Source organism: Myxine glutinosa, chromosome 8, assembly GCF_964187855.1.
Source record: "Myxine glutinosa chromosome 8, kmMyxGlut1.1, whole genome shotgun sequence".
NCBI classification, from domain to species: Eukaryota; Metazoa; Chordata; class Myxini; order Myxiniformes; family Myxinidae; genus Myxine; species Myxine glutinosa.
Genome location: NC_136268.1, coordinates 128003937 through 128018065, shown reverse-complemented (window position 1 = coordinate 128018065; position 14129 = coordinate 128003937). Strand labels below are relative to the sequence as shown.

The following is a 14129-nucleotide window of genomic DNA, read 5'->3' as shown; positions in this document are numbered from 1 at the left end:
GCGTATACCATTGATTTCCATGATACGTTGAACTATAATTCATTACAAAGATGACCAGTTGTCTCCTGTTTGGTGGAAGTTAACATTTGATCAGAGTCTTTGACTTTTGACATTGAATCAAATCCTTTTTTGTCGCTCCTTTTCGTATCAATTTCTATACCCTATCCCTATATTCGCCCCTTCCTGCTCATCACACGTGCTTTTCCTCCATGTGGCTGTGCCTGATCCGATTTAGTCCCTCTTGAAGTAACGGACCTCACAGTGACCCGAGTTGGTACAAACACTGTGTGTTTGAGCTGGAAGCCGCAGCTTGGGGTTTATTCATACCGCTTGACCTGGGAGCAAGTTGCGGGTGAGTTATTCTTCTGATGTTGCCCCGACATCAGGATCCAAAGTTATTGCCGAAATATTGTACAATTCAAATTTTCGCATTCATCTATCTATAATTCCAGTAATCTCTGTGTGTGTGTGTGTGTGTGTGTGTGTGTGTGTGTGTGTGTGTGTGTGTGTGTGTGTGTGTGTGTGTGTGTGTGTGTGTGTGTGTATGCGACCGCTGTTTCTCGACAACTACCGGTCCGATATACTTGAAACTTGCCAGGTATATTGCTGGGGACCCGAGGATGTGCCTTTTCAAGGTTTTAAATTAATCGGACAAGTAGTTACCGAGCTATGGCGATTTCTTTACCAAACTCCGCAAGCCGTTCGCTTTGGACCAAACCATTGCATGTAAATAGAGGGGGGGGATTGTCACCGTACTCGCAAGCCGTTCGCTTTGGACCAAACCATTTCATGTAAATAGAGGGGGGGGGGTTGTCACCGTACTCGCAAGCCGTTCGCTTTGGACCAAACCATTTCATGTAAATAGAGGGGGGGGATTGTCACCGTACTCGCAAGCCGTTCGCTTTGGCTTTGCGAATGGACCAAACCATTTCATGTAAATAGAGGGGGGGGGATATAATTTTAGATATATATATAGTACGGGCATGCCCTAGTTTTGTTAATTGTCAGAAATCTTACATATTTTGATTATTTGTCACATTTTGATCTTTCACTTTTGTTTCAAATCATGCATTTTTTTTTTCGGTGTCTGAATGTCATTGCCTAGCTTTTGCCAGACGCTCCCTAAGCCTCCCTACCAGCTTGCTTCCCCCTGAAACCACAGTTCCTTATTATTGTCAGTATTATATATGTTGTGTCGTCATTGTCCAGTCTCCTTTTAGTAATAATTATAACTGCACTCGGTAGAGCGCATACCTCCACCAGGCTGAACAGTTTGTTTTGTAACCAACTGATAGGCCGGATCTGGATTCGGACCTGAACCAAAATCTAAATGGCTTGTTCTTGTCACCTAACCAACTCGTCCACCAAGTTTAGTCATAACTGGTCCATAACGTTCTTAAATATCATGTTATGTATCGCTTTTCGCCCGATCTCTCAATGGTGAGGAATCACTGAAGAAATTAAATAATTCTCGTATCCGTATCCATATCCAGATCTTCACCAAAATCGAATCAATTCGGTCTTGTCACTCACAAAACTGGTCCACCTTGTTTCGTCCAAATCCGTCCATAACTTTTGAGATATCGTGCTATGTATTCGTTTTAGCCCTTTCACTCAATGGTGAAGAATCACTTAAAATATTCTACTAACCGGATCCGAATCCAGATCTTCAACAAAATCTAATAATTTCGTCCTTGTCACCTACGCTACATCTCTGCCAAATTTCGTCCGAATCCGTCCACAACATTTTCAGATATCTTGTTCACAAACAGACAAACAAACAGACAGTGATGAAAACATAACCTCCATCCACCTTCGGTGGCAGAGGTAACTGGGCCATTCCCCATAGGGTGATTGTGTCAGCCACCCTACAGTGACAGTGCTACCTCTTTCTCAACCGGTACCATTTTTATTACCCTACAACAGCAGGAACCCTTTAAAATAAAATGTGACACACAAGCGTGAGCGCACACATGTATGGCGTCTTTTATACTATCCTATATATAATGAAGCAAGTGTTTGAATGTATGTATGTCCGCTCTTCACCCATCGGTTGGACAACTGACCTGACTCCACCCACAAATGTAACCTGAAATACTTAACCTAAAGTACCCAGAGAACCCAGAAGACCCTGGGGACCCGAAATACCCCCAAGGACTTTAAATACCTCCAAAAGACCCCGAGGCTCCAAAGGACCCAGAGGAACCAAAAGACCCCAAAGACTGAAAAGACCCAAAAGACCGTGAAGACCTAAAAGACCCAGAGGACGCAGAAAACCCTGAAGACCCAAAATACTCCAAAGAGCCAAAATACTCCAAAGACCCTTAAATACACAAAATACCTAAAAGACTCTGACGACCTAAAAGACTGAAAAGACCCAATGGACCCAAAAGACAGCAAAGACCCAAGGGAACCAAAAGACCCAGAGACCCAAAAGACCCTGAAAACCTAAAATACTGTAAAGACCCAAAAGACCCCAAGGACCTTGAAAGACCCCAAAGACCCAAGAGAAACAAAAGACCCTGAAGACCCAAAAGACCCAAAATACTCAAAAGACCCTTAAAGACCCTGAAGACACAAAAGGCCCCAAAGACCAAAAATGTCCCAAAGATCATTGAAGACCCAAACGACCAGAAAGACAAAAAGCCCCCGAAGACCCTTAAATACCCAAAATGTCAAAAGACCCAGTGGACCCCAAATACCCAAAATACCCTGAAGACCCAAAATACCCCCCAAAGACCCTTAAAGACCCTGAAGACTAAAATATCAAAAATACCCCAAAGACTGAAAATTCCCCAAAGACCCAAAATACCCCAAAGATCCTTAAATTCTCAAAAAATTCCAACGAATGAAAAGACCTCAAAGAATGAAGAGACCCCAAAAATCAAAAAGACCCCAAAGACTGAAAAGACCCTGAAGACCCTAAAGATCCTGAAGACCCAACAGACCCTGAAAGGGGAACCCAAACGATCTCGTTTAGAGATCTCGGAGACGGTGGCAGGGATTTTCGAAGCTCCACACGGTCTCCACGTTTTTCGAAGTTAAGTCTGTTCACAATTGTATTTTGTCGAAACTGTATTTATCTTTCGGTGTGTGAAGTTATTGTGTGCAACTTTGGTTGTTTCTCGGTGTTTAGCTTTCATAAATTGATCGTCTGTTTGCCGCGTCGCGAGCAAGGCCTTTGCCGCGTCGCGAACGATTTGAAATCGAAGTTAAGTGATTGTTCCCATTTGTATTTTCGTTAAAACTGTATTTATTTATGGTGTTGTACGTATATTGTGTCCCGACGAAGATTTTTCGGTGCAAATCTTTCATACCTGTATTGAAAATCGTGTTAATTCGTGTCGTGTCTTGAGGCCTTGTACAGTGTACACTGTACAACCTTGAGGCTTTGTTTTTCTCTCAGCGGTCCGTCGTTTGTGATCCAATAACTTTCGTTCTCTGTATTCCCAGCCTTTTCACCCATAGCCTACTTCATTGTGTAAATCTCAACTCAAAAAAAAATAAAAATACATTTCCTTCTCTGTTCTCATTCGTTTATTCATTCTTATTCGTTTGTTCGTTCTTCGACCATGTGTTTCTCCCCCATTTCCCCAGATAGTTTTCACTGTTATTAACCTTCAATGTTTACACTTTCCCCTCAAGTTATGTATTCCGTCATATATTATAACACCTTTTTCTTCTTCTTTAAAAGGCTGCTTTCGAATTGCTCACCAAATCAATTCATCCCCCAAAAAATATCCATCTCCTATAGTGCCTTTTTTCTACATTCCCTAAACTCTCCTGCACTCCATCCTCCATCCAGCGTCCTTAAACGTATCTTTAACTCGAAGGTCACAAGAAACTCATTTTGCAATAAATGTTCGTTTCCCATAAATCATACACTTTCTAAAATCCAATCTCACCCCTCCCCTCCAAATCTTCCCCATAACCCCTCCCCTCCAAATCTTCCCCATCACCCCTCCCCTCCAAATCTTCCCCATCACCCATCCCTTTCAAATCTCCCCCCTTGCCCCCTCCCTCCTAAACTACCCCCTCACCCCTCCCCGCCAAGACGCCCCCTCGCCCCTCCCCTCCTAGACTCCTCCCTCACCCCTCCCCTCCAAATCTCCCCCATATCCCATCCCTTTCAAATCCCTCCCCTTGTCCCTTCCCTCCCAAACTCCCCCCTTGCCCCTCCCCTTCAAATCTCCCCACCCTCATTGCTTCTCAATTTCCCCCCTCTCACTCCCCCTCCTCAAAGCGTCCTCCCCGCTTCTTCCCCCTTCCAACTCTCACCTCCATCTCCCCCAACCTTCTGCCTCGCTCTTCCCCCTCCTCAAATAACACCTCATTGTGCCTCACCCAATCACCATCAAACCTTTTGTCCGCCCCATCCTTCCCTTTCTCCGAGCTATTCTGAAATCTCTGACACACCTTCACAGCTCTCCCTACCTCTTCCACCTCTTCCACATCTTACCCTACCCCTCCTCCCCCCTGTTCTGTATCTGATGCTCCCCCTTCCTCTTCATTAACGGTATGGACCTCAAACATCCGGGGCCTTCGTTCAAACTTAACTGATCTCTCCATACAGGTTGCTTCTGTCAAACCAAACGTGATCTGCTTAACAGAAACTTTCCTCCTTTATGATGTCTCTGATTCCTTAGTATCTCTCCCGGGCTACTCCCTCCGGTATGATAGACATGAGCCTCGTCCTGGAGGCAGGGTTGCTATCTTTATCAAAAACTCTCTTCCTCACTCGCCCTGCACTGCACTCTCTCCACCTCACCCCCAGGAATACCTCTGGCTACGGCTTCCCCTTCGCTCCCACCTCTTGTTCATATGTGTGTTGTACCGTCCACCAAACAGTGATGACTCCATCTACATCTCGCTGTCTGATAATATGGACCAACTTCTATCTACTCATCCCAACTCTCTCTTCCTCATATGTGGTGATTTCAACTGTCATCATGCCAGTTGGCTGGGTGTGGGTACCTCTCTCACCAGCCATGGCTCCTCAGCAAAGGACTTCTGCGACTCACTGGGACTGACACAATCTGTCAATTTCCCGACCCGGATCTCAGTCAACGGAACATCTTCTCTTCTGGACTTGGTTATGACTAACTTCCCTGAAAATGTCTGCTGCTCTTCTTCTGCTCCAATCGGATCATCTGATCATGTCCTTGTTAAAGTGGACATCTCTCTGACCATCCTCAGGGAGCCTGCTCAGCGTCGACGAGTCTGGCATTTCACTCAGGCCAACTGGCACGGTCTTCAAGCAGCCATCAATCATCTGGACTGGTCTCCCATCTCTACCACCTCTGACATCAACTCATCCTGGGAATTCTTCCAAAGTAAATTGCTCTCTCATGCACAGATTTATCCCATCTCGTCTTCAGTTGTCATACCCTTCCTCCCGTCCATGGTACATGGAATCTTGTGGTGAGGCTGTTGCCCAGAAACAACTTGCCTTCGTCTCCTGGAAAGCAAATCCAACGGAAGGAAATCTCATTTCCTTTCACAAAGCCCGAAACAAGTGTGTGTCCACCCTCAGGAGAGCCAGGAAACAATATCTCTCCGTTCTCAAGACCGAACTCTCTTATCTGTCTCCCTCTTCCAAATCCTGGTGGCGTCTGGTCAAATCCGTTTCTGGTGTTTGTTCCCCCTCCATCCCCTCCCTTACCTCAAACGGCTACACAGCTGACTCCGCACGTGAAAAAGCTGAATGCCTCAACTCTGTGTTTGCCTCTAAATCTTGTGTCCCAAACCCATCCCTCTCTGTACCCACCATACCCAGTCATACCCTGCTGCTCCTGGACTCCGTGTCCTTTCCTCCTGACAAGGTGGAAAAGTTTCTGTCAACCCTCGACTCTGATTCTGCAACTGGACCTGACGGCATCAGCCCACGGGTCCTAAAATCCTGCTCTGCCGCTCTATCTCACCCACTCTCTGTTCTCTTCACCCTCTCTTTTGCTCAAGGTCAACTGCCATCTGCTTGGAAATCAGCCAACATCACCGCTTTGCACAAAAAAGGTGCAAAAACAGATCCTAGCAACTACAGACCAATCAGCCTTCTCCCAATTATCAGCAAAGTCATGGAATCCATCATTGCTTCGGATATGAAATCTTTCCTCTTCTCCAATGGCTTGATCTCTGATCATCAATTTGGTTTCAGACCAGGTCACTCTACTCTGGACATGCTGCTTCTGCTGTCTCAACAATAGATGGAGGTCCTCAATGCCAAACAGGAAATTAGAGCTGTCTCCCTCGACATATCACGTGCCTTCGACACGGTCTGGCACCCCACTCTGCTCACCAAACTCTCCTCCTTTGGTATCCATGGAAATCTCCACGCATGGCTGGCGGACTTCCTCTCTAGTCGTCGTCAACGTGTGGCCCTGAATGGGTTTCTCTCATCTCCTCTTCCTGTTCAGGCTGGAGTTCCCCAAGGCAGTGTTCTGGGCCCCGTGCTTTTTCTGGTCTTCATCAATGATCTCTCTGACTCTCTTGAAAATCCTCTCTATCTCTTTGCTGATGACTCCACTCTCTGCCGCTCCATGCCTCTTCCCTCAGATCGGCAGTCTGCAGCCTCCTCACTCTCTGAAGACTTGGACAAAATCACAGACTGGTCAAACAAGTGGAACATGTCTTTCAATCCTGACAAATCTCACACTCTTACTATGTCTCTCCGAAAAGATCGACTGGACAACCCTCCCATCTACTTTCTCAACAATCCTCTCCAAGAGGTTCTGTCGCTCAAGCTTTTGGGTCTCACTATCTGCCATGATCTTTCTTGGGAAAACCACATTTCCAAGCTGGCCTCCAAAGCCAGTCGCCGACTGGGCATCCTCCGTCGTGCGAAGTCCTTCCTCGGCACACCTGAGCTCCTCACCACATACAAGGCTTTCATCCGCAGGTCAATGGAATACTGTTCTCCCCTATGGGCCGGTGCTCCTGCCTCACACCTAGCTCGGCTTCACGCTGTTGAAACCAAAGCTTTCAGAATTATTGGAATCTCCCGCGATGAAGCTATCTCTGAGGGCCTTTCACTCACTCACCGCAGGCAGGTAGGTGGTCTTTCTGTCCTCTACCGACTCCTCTCCGGCCTTGCACCCCCAGTTCTCTCTGTGCTCTGTCCCCCAAATATTCCTACAGGTCGCACAAGATCTGCCAGCAACCCTCTGATGCTTAAACTGCCGAAATCTCGGCTCTCTGCTCACCTTCACTCTTTCATTCCTCTTTTCTCCCGCCTCTGGAACAAACTCCCTCACTCCCTTCAATCCCACTCCTCCCTCCAGGTCTTTAAAACAGCTGTTCACCACCATCTCTTATCTTCCCCCATCCAAAACCTTGATCTTTTCTACCCCCGCTAATTCACCCCAGATCCACCTTGTTTGAAATTCCAACTTCTTTCCTGGAAGTCCTGGCAGTGTCCATATGTTTTATACCTCTCCCACCACCCCCTTCCCATGCCCCCCCCCCCCAAAGCCCTCGCCCTCTCTCAGATCTCTCGATGTCTCCATGTCTCTCGGTCCCTGCTCTCAAATGTTGTGTTTGTGTCCTTCCCCCTCTCTCCCCATCTTGTCTACCGCTCCCGATGTTATATGTTTTATGTGTCGGTTTGTCTTTCTGTGTGATTAATGTTCGCTCTTTCACGAGCCTCGATCTTGTATACAAAAAAAAAACAAAAAAAAAAAACGCATTCTTTTTCTTTCTGAAAAACCATTGACGATCATCATGGTCTAATTTGAAGGGAATTTGTTTTTATTTGCCAATCACAAAGTGCTGAAACAACCCTAGAGTGTTGATTTTCGAGATTGCCAGTAACGTCACATTGTGAACTCACCGTGATCCTGCCGGTGACGGTACATAGAGAAACGGCGCATTGCGAGTTCGGATTCTGATTGGTGAGGATAAAAGGGAGCGGGTGGTGGTTGGGCATGTGGGGCGGTCGTGGGGTATTGTTAGCTAGGGTGACAGTTGAAGGGGGATTGTGAGGGGATGGTGGAGTGGGGTAAGGGGTGTGGGGTGGTTATGGGTATTGTTAGCTTTGGTGATGGTTGAGGGGGAATGTGAGGGGTGGTGGAGTGGGGTGAGGGGTGTGGGGCGGTCATGGGTATTGTTAGCTGGGATGATGGCTGATGGGGGATTGTGGGGGGATGTGGGAGGGGGGGGGGGTAAGGTGGGCATGGGTATTGTTAGCTCGGGTGATGTTTGAAGGGGGATTGTGGGTAGAAGTGGAGGGTGTGGGTGGGGTGTGAGGTTGATGCTTCATGAGGGATTGTGAGGGGATGATGGAGGGGAGGGGAAAGAGGGGGTGTGGGTTGGTTATGGGTATTGTTAGCTAGGGTGATGTTTGATGTTTTTGGGTTTTTTGGAAAATTGAGATGCCTCAAAAACCAAGGACACCGAAGTTGAACAGAAATCAGCAAAGGCAATATTACCAAAGGAAATAAGCAAGAAAAGTGAAAGTAGTTGTTCCAGCAGAAAATATCCAATGGCAGAAAAATGTGTTGCACACTTGGAACTAGATCGCCCATAGGGCGGGTACTCTGCTTGTAAATAGAATTGTCGGAAATAATAGTAAACTCCTGCATATAGTTATTTTGGCAGTGTATAAACAACAGACCGCTTCTTCGCTCGCTAAGGCATAACTTCACAAGGCTCGTGACACCTATCGGCTCAAAATCATTTTAACTGTCACTTTGGTCGTTTTACAATGAAGGGAAAACCTATAGAAAGGGCATACCGATTGTGAATATGACAACTCCGAAGATGTCTTTGACTTCGCATAACAGTAAGCACCAATATGGTGGGCGCAGTATAAGAAATTTCAGTGGGGTCAGGTGAACTGTCCAACCAATGAGTGGAACTTGGATGGACGGACAGAAACATGCTCCGGCTCCTTTTATTTAAAGATGTTTCAGAAAGTTGAATTTAACTCGACTGTTAAGCTTCTATTTAAATTGTGTTTTTCATTTTCATGAGAGAAGAGTTGCTTCATTAATGTGCCCTACCACTTTATCCGGGGCATTTGTCTCTGAGCACACAGATACGTATGATTCCTTGTATATATTCCTAAAAGAAGTGGTTATTACAGCTATTTATATGTGCTTTATTCATTTGGAAGACATTACTTGTTCTGTTGCATAATTAATATTTTCATGATATTTGCAGGTGGATACCCAAGAGAAGTATCCCTGTCAGGGAGAGACCGCAAGTACTGTGTACCCAACTTGTATCCTGACACACACTACAGCTTTTCCCTCACACCCCGGACAGCACAGGCTAAAGGCTCTCCTTCCAGCACCACACAGCACACAAGTGAGTGGAATTGTTTGGGATTGCCTCAGCAGCACCTTGTGATGAAATAGCAATTGTCTTGGGTTAATTCACACCAATAGGAAATGTTCATCACTTTTAGTGGATGTCTCTTTTTGAAAATATGGAAAATGAGGCTCTCGCCATACGTTTCTACACCACATGACTATATGTACCAATTTATTCGGACCAACTTTTTGGTGTGTCGGACCAAAAGTTTCTACAACACATGACCACATCCGTCAATTTATTTGGACCAAATTTTTGGTGTCGGACCAAACGTTTCTACAACACATGACCACATCCGTCAATTTGTTTGGACCAACTCTATGGTGTGTCGGCACAATTGCACTATTGCCAACACACCATGAAGTTGGTCCAAACAAATTGACGGATGTGGTCACGTGTTGTAGAAACTTTTGGTCCGACACACCAAAAAGTTGGTCTTAGGATGGACAACTAGTCTTGATCGTGAAAAGTACAACAAAAAATGGAATCAACAGGACATTGAATGAAGTTTGCTAACCACCAAGCAAAGAGAACCTGAGGTTTCAGCCTTAAACCCTTCATCGGAGCAAAAGAGGAGACGGGATAGAGTTGACTTTTAAAATGGCGTTGGTTTTTGGGTCCCTGACCTAAGAGGTTGTGTCCCTACCCAGATAATGCATGAACTTTTTTCTGCATCTCTTCTGTAAATCTTACAATGGAGTAAAAAGGTGCGATGGTGTTTCACACCTGCACTTAGGCTGTGTAGATTCACACCTGCAAGAAGGCCAAAGGAATGAGTCGGGAAGCAAACCATCTGCAGGAATCTTCACCAACAACTCTTTCATCTGCGTTATAGCGATCTTGATGACTTTTCCTGGAAAACACAAATTGGGAAAGTATGGAAAAGACTCTCACTTATTGCTACAACTGTGTAACTTGCCATGTCAAAAACAAAATGATGTTGATGACATGATCAAAATTTAATAATTTTATTATTATTTAGTTTTTATAGGTTTAACGTATTTATGAACACTCAATTCAGGTGTTCGCTCTTCACTTTTGCTACCCATCCCTTACATTGATGTGTATGTTTTTCACTTTCCCTTTGGTCCTGATTGGAAACGAAAAACCATACTTCAGTGAATGTACGATTCAAATCAGTTTATGCGGATGAAATACTGACAATACCTCCAGCTCCACTACAAGTCTGAGATCCTATAGTGTAGATAAATAAATAAATAAATAAATATGGAATTTGAATTGTAGCACTTTATGATGAACCTTTCAAACATTACTCCTGCATTTCCTGTTTTCCACTTCCACTGATTCCCCAGTGCGAAGGACGACGACTGCACCACCCACCACAACGACGACTCCAGCACCAACGATACCCCCTGCTAGGGAAGGTTAGAAACGCTTGTGGCACCATTTTGAAAGCAAGAATGTAGGAAGAAAATTGTTTACATGATTGAATCCCTGTTTGGCTTTAGACTTGGATCAATCACTTGGCTTGATCTCCTGCAGAGTGTCGAAATGCAAAGGCAGACATTGTGTTTTTGGTTGATGGTTCATGGAGCATCGGGGAACCGGATTTCCGGAAAGTCATCCAGTTTCTCTACAGCACTGTTGGGGCCTTGGACAAAATCGGGCCCGATGGCACGCAGGTGAGTGACTCTGGCTCTGAAGGGCATTGGTGACCCAAGTTCCAGTTCCAACTTTCATAACAATTTCAGTTTTGTAATCGTGATAATAACGCCACTACGATTGATGTTGTTGCACAATTAAATTAAATTATTTTTATATTTTATGCAGAGTGCAGGGTTCATAAAATATTTGAAGCACTATGAGTGAAGTGTGATTATTATTCAATTATAATAACAATTTATATAACAAAATATTATAATACTGAATATACCGTACTACAAAACTGTATTGATAATATTATTGTTACTTCTATATTGGGCTGGCAGGATGGCCTACAGGTACACAAAACCTGCCTCTAACCTACCTAGCCTGGGTTTGAATCCAGACCCAGCTATAAACTGTCATCCTGGTGTTTAACAAGCAAGGTGATTCATGATTGTGCGTGCTCGGATGGACGTTCAACAGGTGTGCCAGCATTAGTTGGTTGACGTTAAAGATCCCAGGTCCCACAGTGTCTTTTGCAAAGAGGAGGCGAGCTCTCACTGACACCATGAAACAAATTCCAAATTCTTGCCATAACTCCTGCTGAGAAGGCAATGGCAAACCACCCAGTGTACCCTTGCCAAGAAACTGCTTCGGCAGCAACGGTGCTCTGTAACATCAGAATTACGATATTATCTAAGGACCATTCAAAAAGTTTAACACACGAGATATTTTTAATCATCCAGAAATGCCAACGTTTGTATTTGCTCAGATAGCATTTTGAATACTTTGTACCTCAATAGATTCGAATGGAATGTTTACATGGCTTGGCATTGTTGTTGTATCCTTAATAAAATCTATACATTGAATTATTATAAAGCATTCTTATTGAAAACACACCATTAATAGTCAGGGCCCTTTGGGATATTTTGGGGCTGTTTGGTTCAAATTCTTCCAAAAGCACCAAATTTGGCCCAGATGTTGCCCATGCCATACTCTTTCGATTTTTGACGGGCGCCAACACTGGCGCCCCCCCCCCCGGGGGGCCCATATTGGCGAAATACGAAATGGCCGCCACCCGGATTAGAGGAAAATCAGTGAAATAACCAAAAGGGTTGGAATCATGTATGATACCACTTTTCAGGGGTTTTCGAGGTCGAGGAATCCAATTATGATGTTATTTTGATGATTCAAGGTCAAGGGCAACCCTCAAGGTCATCTTAAAGGTCATTTTTGAGTCAAACATGTCGGTTTTTGAGTTTTTTGTCAAGATTTACGCGAGGTTCACCATTTTGTATTTCTGGGTTGGGTAATCGAACTCTGACCTTATTTTTGACATTTAGAGGAAATATTTACATGTCTATTTCCTAATTTTCAGGCATATGCAGTTCATCAGTCTAATTACAAAGGTACGGATTTTGATGATTTATGAACTGTATGCCATATCCTTGTGTTTAATTTTTGTGCGATCATGATCCGGGTTCATGTATACATGATTGTATACATGTCATAAGTATGACGTCATAGGTCATGTGACCTGGCGGCCATATTTGATTTTATGAAAACCTTAAAAATGGCTCCCTGCCTTCATTTTTCGATCGATTCATTTTGAACTTTGACCACTTATAGTACGCCATGTGATTGGATGCATATCCTAATTATGACGTCATAGGTCAGGTGACATGGCGGGATGGACCGGTATGGTCCCAGGATCATACCGCCCTTGGCGCCCGTCAAAAATCGAAAGAGTATGGCATGGGCAACATCTGCGCCAAATTTGATGCTTTTGGAAGAATTTGAACCAAAATATCCCGAAGGGCCCTGACTATAAGCAGTAGATTCAACATCGGTGAATTCCCCAGGAATATTTGTGGAGTTCGGGATATCTCGTCTTTGAGAGTCCATAATTTGCTGGAAAACTGTGTTTCACAACTATTGATTCACAGAAAAGATAAACCTTCACATTAAGGGACTTTGCTTCTTAATGGTTCAATGTTTAAATCGATGACAACTTACTTAACAACACCAATTATTCCCCCACCTTCTTGTTCGGTCACCCAAGTGGGAGGCTTTGGCCAAAGCTGACTCTGACTGAAACAAGTAAAGTCTGACTGGAACTGCTTTTGGCAGGAATTTTAATGTGTTCAGGATGCCGGTGATGACTCGCCTACTCTTCCTGAAATACACGGTGGAATATTTAACAACCACCGACTCATGCTAGCAGATGGAACACCCACTAAAAGTCAACCCGGGGGACCTCGCCCTTTGCGATACAATTCCCTGACTGTGAAGCACCGAGCTGATAGTTTATAGTTATGTCAGGAATGGAGCTCAGCTCAATGGTAATTGTGCAGGGGCACCATCACATTGGTTTATTTTCATATGAACGTAAAGTGTAAAACTGAATAACTGTCAGACATGGTAATTGTCAAACTTTTCAAATATGACCATTATTTGACCTTGAGCTTCTTGATGTTTTATTTGTGACATCACTTATGAGTGGTTAACATCAAAGCTTGGAGATGCATAAGGCAACCATAAAAGTTTATCGTAATGTGACCGGTCATGACGGGCATTATTACAACAATAAAGCCTTGACTGCTTATTTAGTTCGTTTGAATAAAGTGTGTGAACTGTCTTGTGGCTTCCGTGTTTATACACGGACCAACAGTTTATACATAAGGTTGCGGGACTTTTCCCACCAGGACAACGGGGAAGGAAGGCAACCTCCACAACTGAGCCAAATAATATATTAAACTATAATTTCAAATACATACGAAAGGCCCAAATCCTAAAAAACACCAAGAGGGATACAGTCAATGCGGGAAACTAAATCAAGAAGGCAAAATCTCTTGAGAGAACAAATAAATACACAAAAGCCACTACTCGGTCGCAGAAAAAGGCCAAATCGTTTGCGCACAGGCTCGGGGTGATTTGCATGTCATGCCGTCGAGCCTGAGAATGCTCTGGAGTGGCACAATGGCCAAGACTCCACTTGGCCACTCGACTAGACTGCGGCTCGGCTCTGTGGAAAAAAAAAGAAGAAAAAAAACCCGCCTTTCGAGGCCATTTTTCCCTGCAGAGCAGGGGTTGGCCTTTTTCTGGCACCTTGGTCCCCTTTTTGAAGCAATATTTTACAGCCGGATGTCCTTCCTTTCACCAACCCTGTTAGTCGCCTCTTGCGACACACAGGGAATTACCAGCAAGCTGGTACT

General features: G+C 44.6%; 1 protein-coding gene across 2 annotated transcripts in view; it reads left to right on the top strand.

Moving 5' to 3' along the window:
* The window catches only part of LOC137432912 (collagen alpha-1(XII) chain), a 305761-nt gene that overhangs the window by 201586 nt on the left and 90046 nt on the right, over positions 1–14129 (top strand). For both annotated transcript variants that reach the window (XM_078783725.1, XM_078783726.1), the window contains exons 31-34: positions 236–352; positions 9157–9303; positions 10623–10694; positions 10813–10952. In XM_078783725.1, the coding sequence (XP_078639851.1) occupies positions 236–352; positions 9157–9303; positions 10623–10694; positions 10813–10952 (476 nt within the window). The remainder of the gene's footprint in view (positions 1–235; positions 353–9156; positions 9304–10622; positions 10695–10812; positions 10953–14129) is intronic.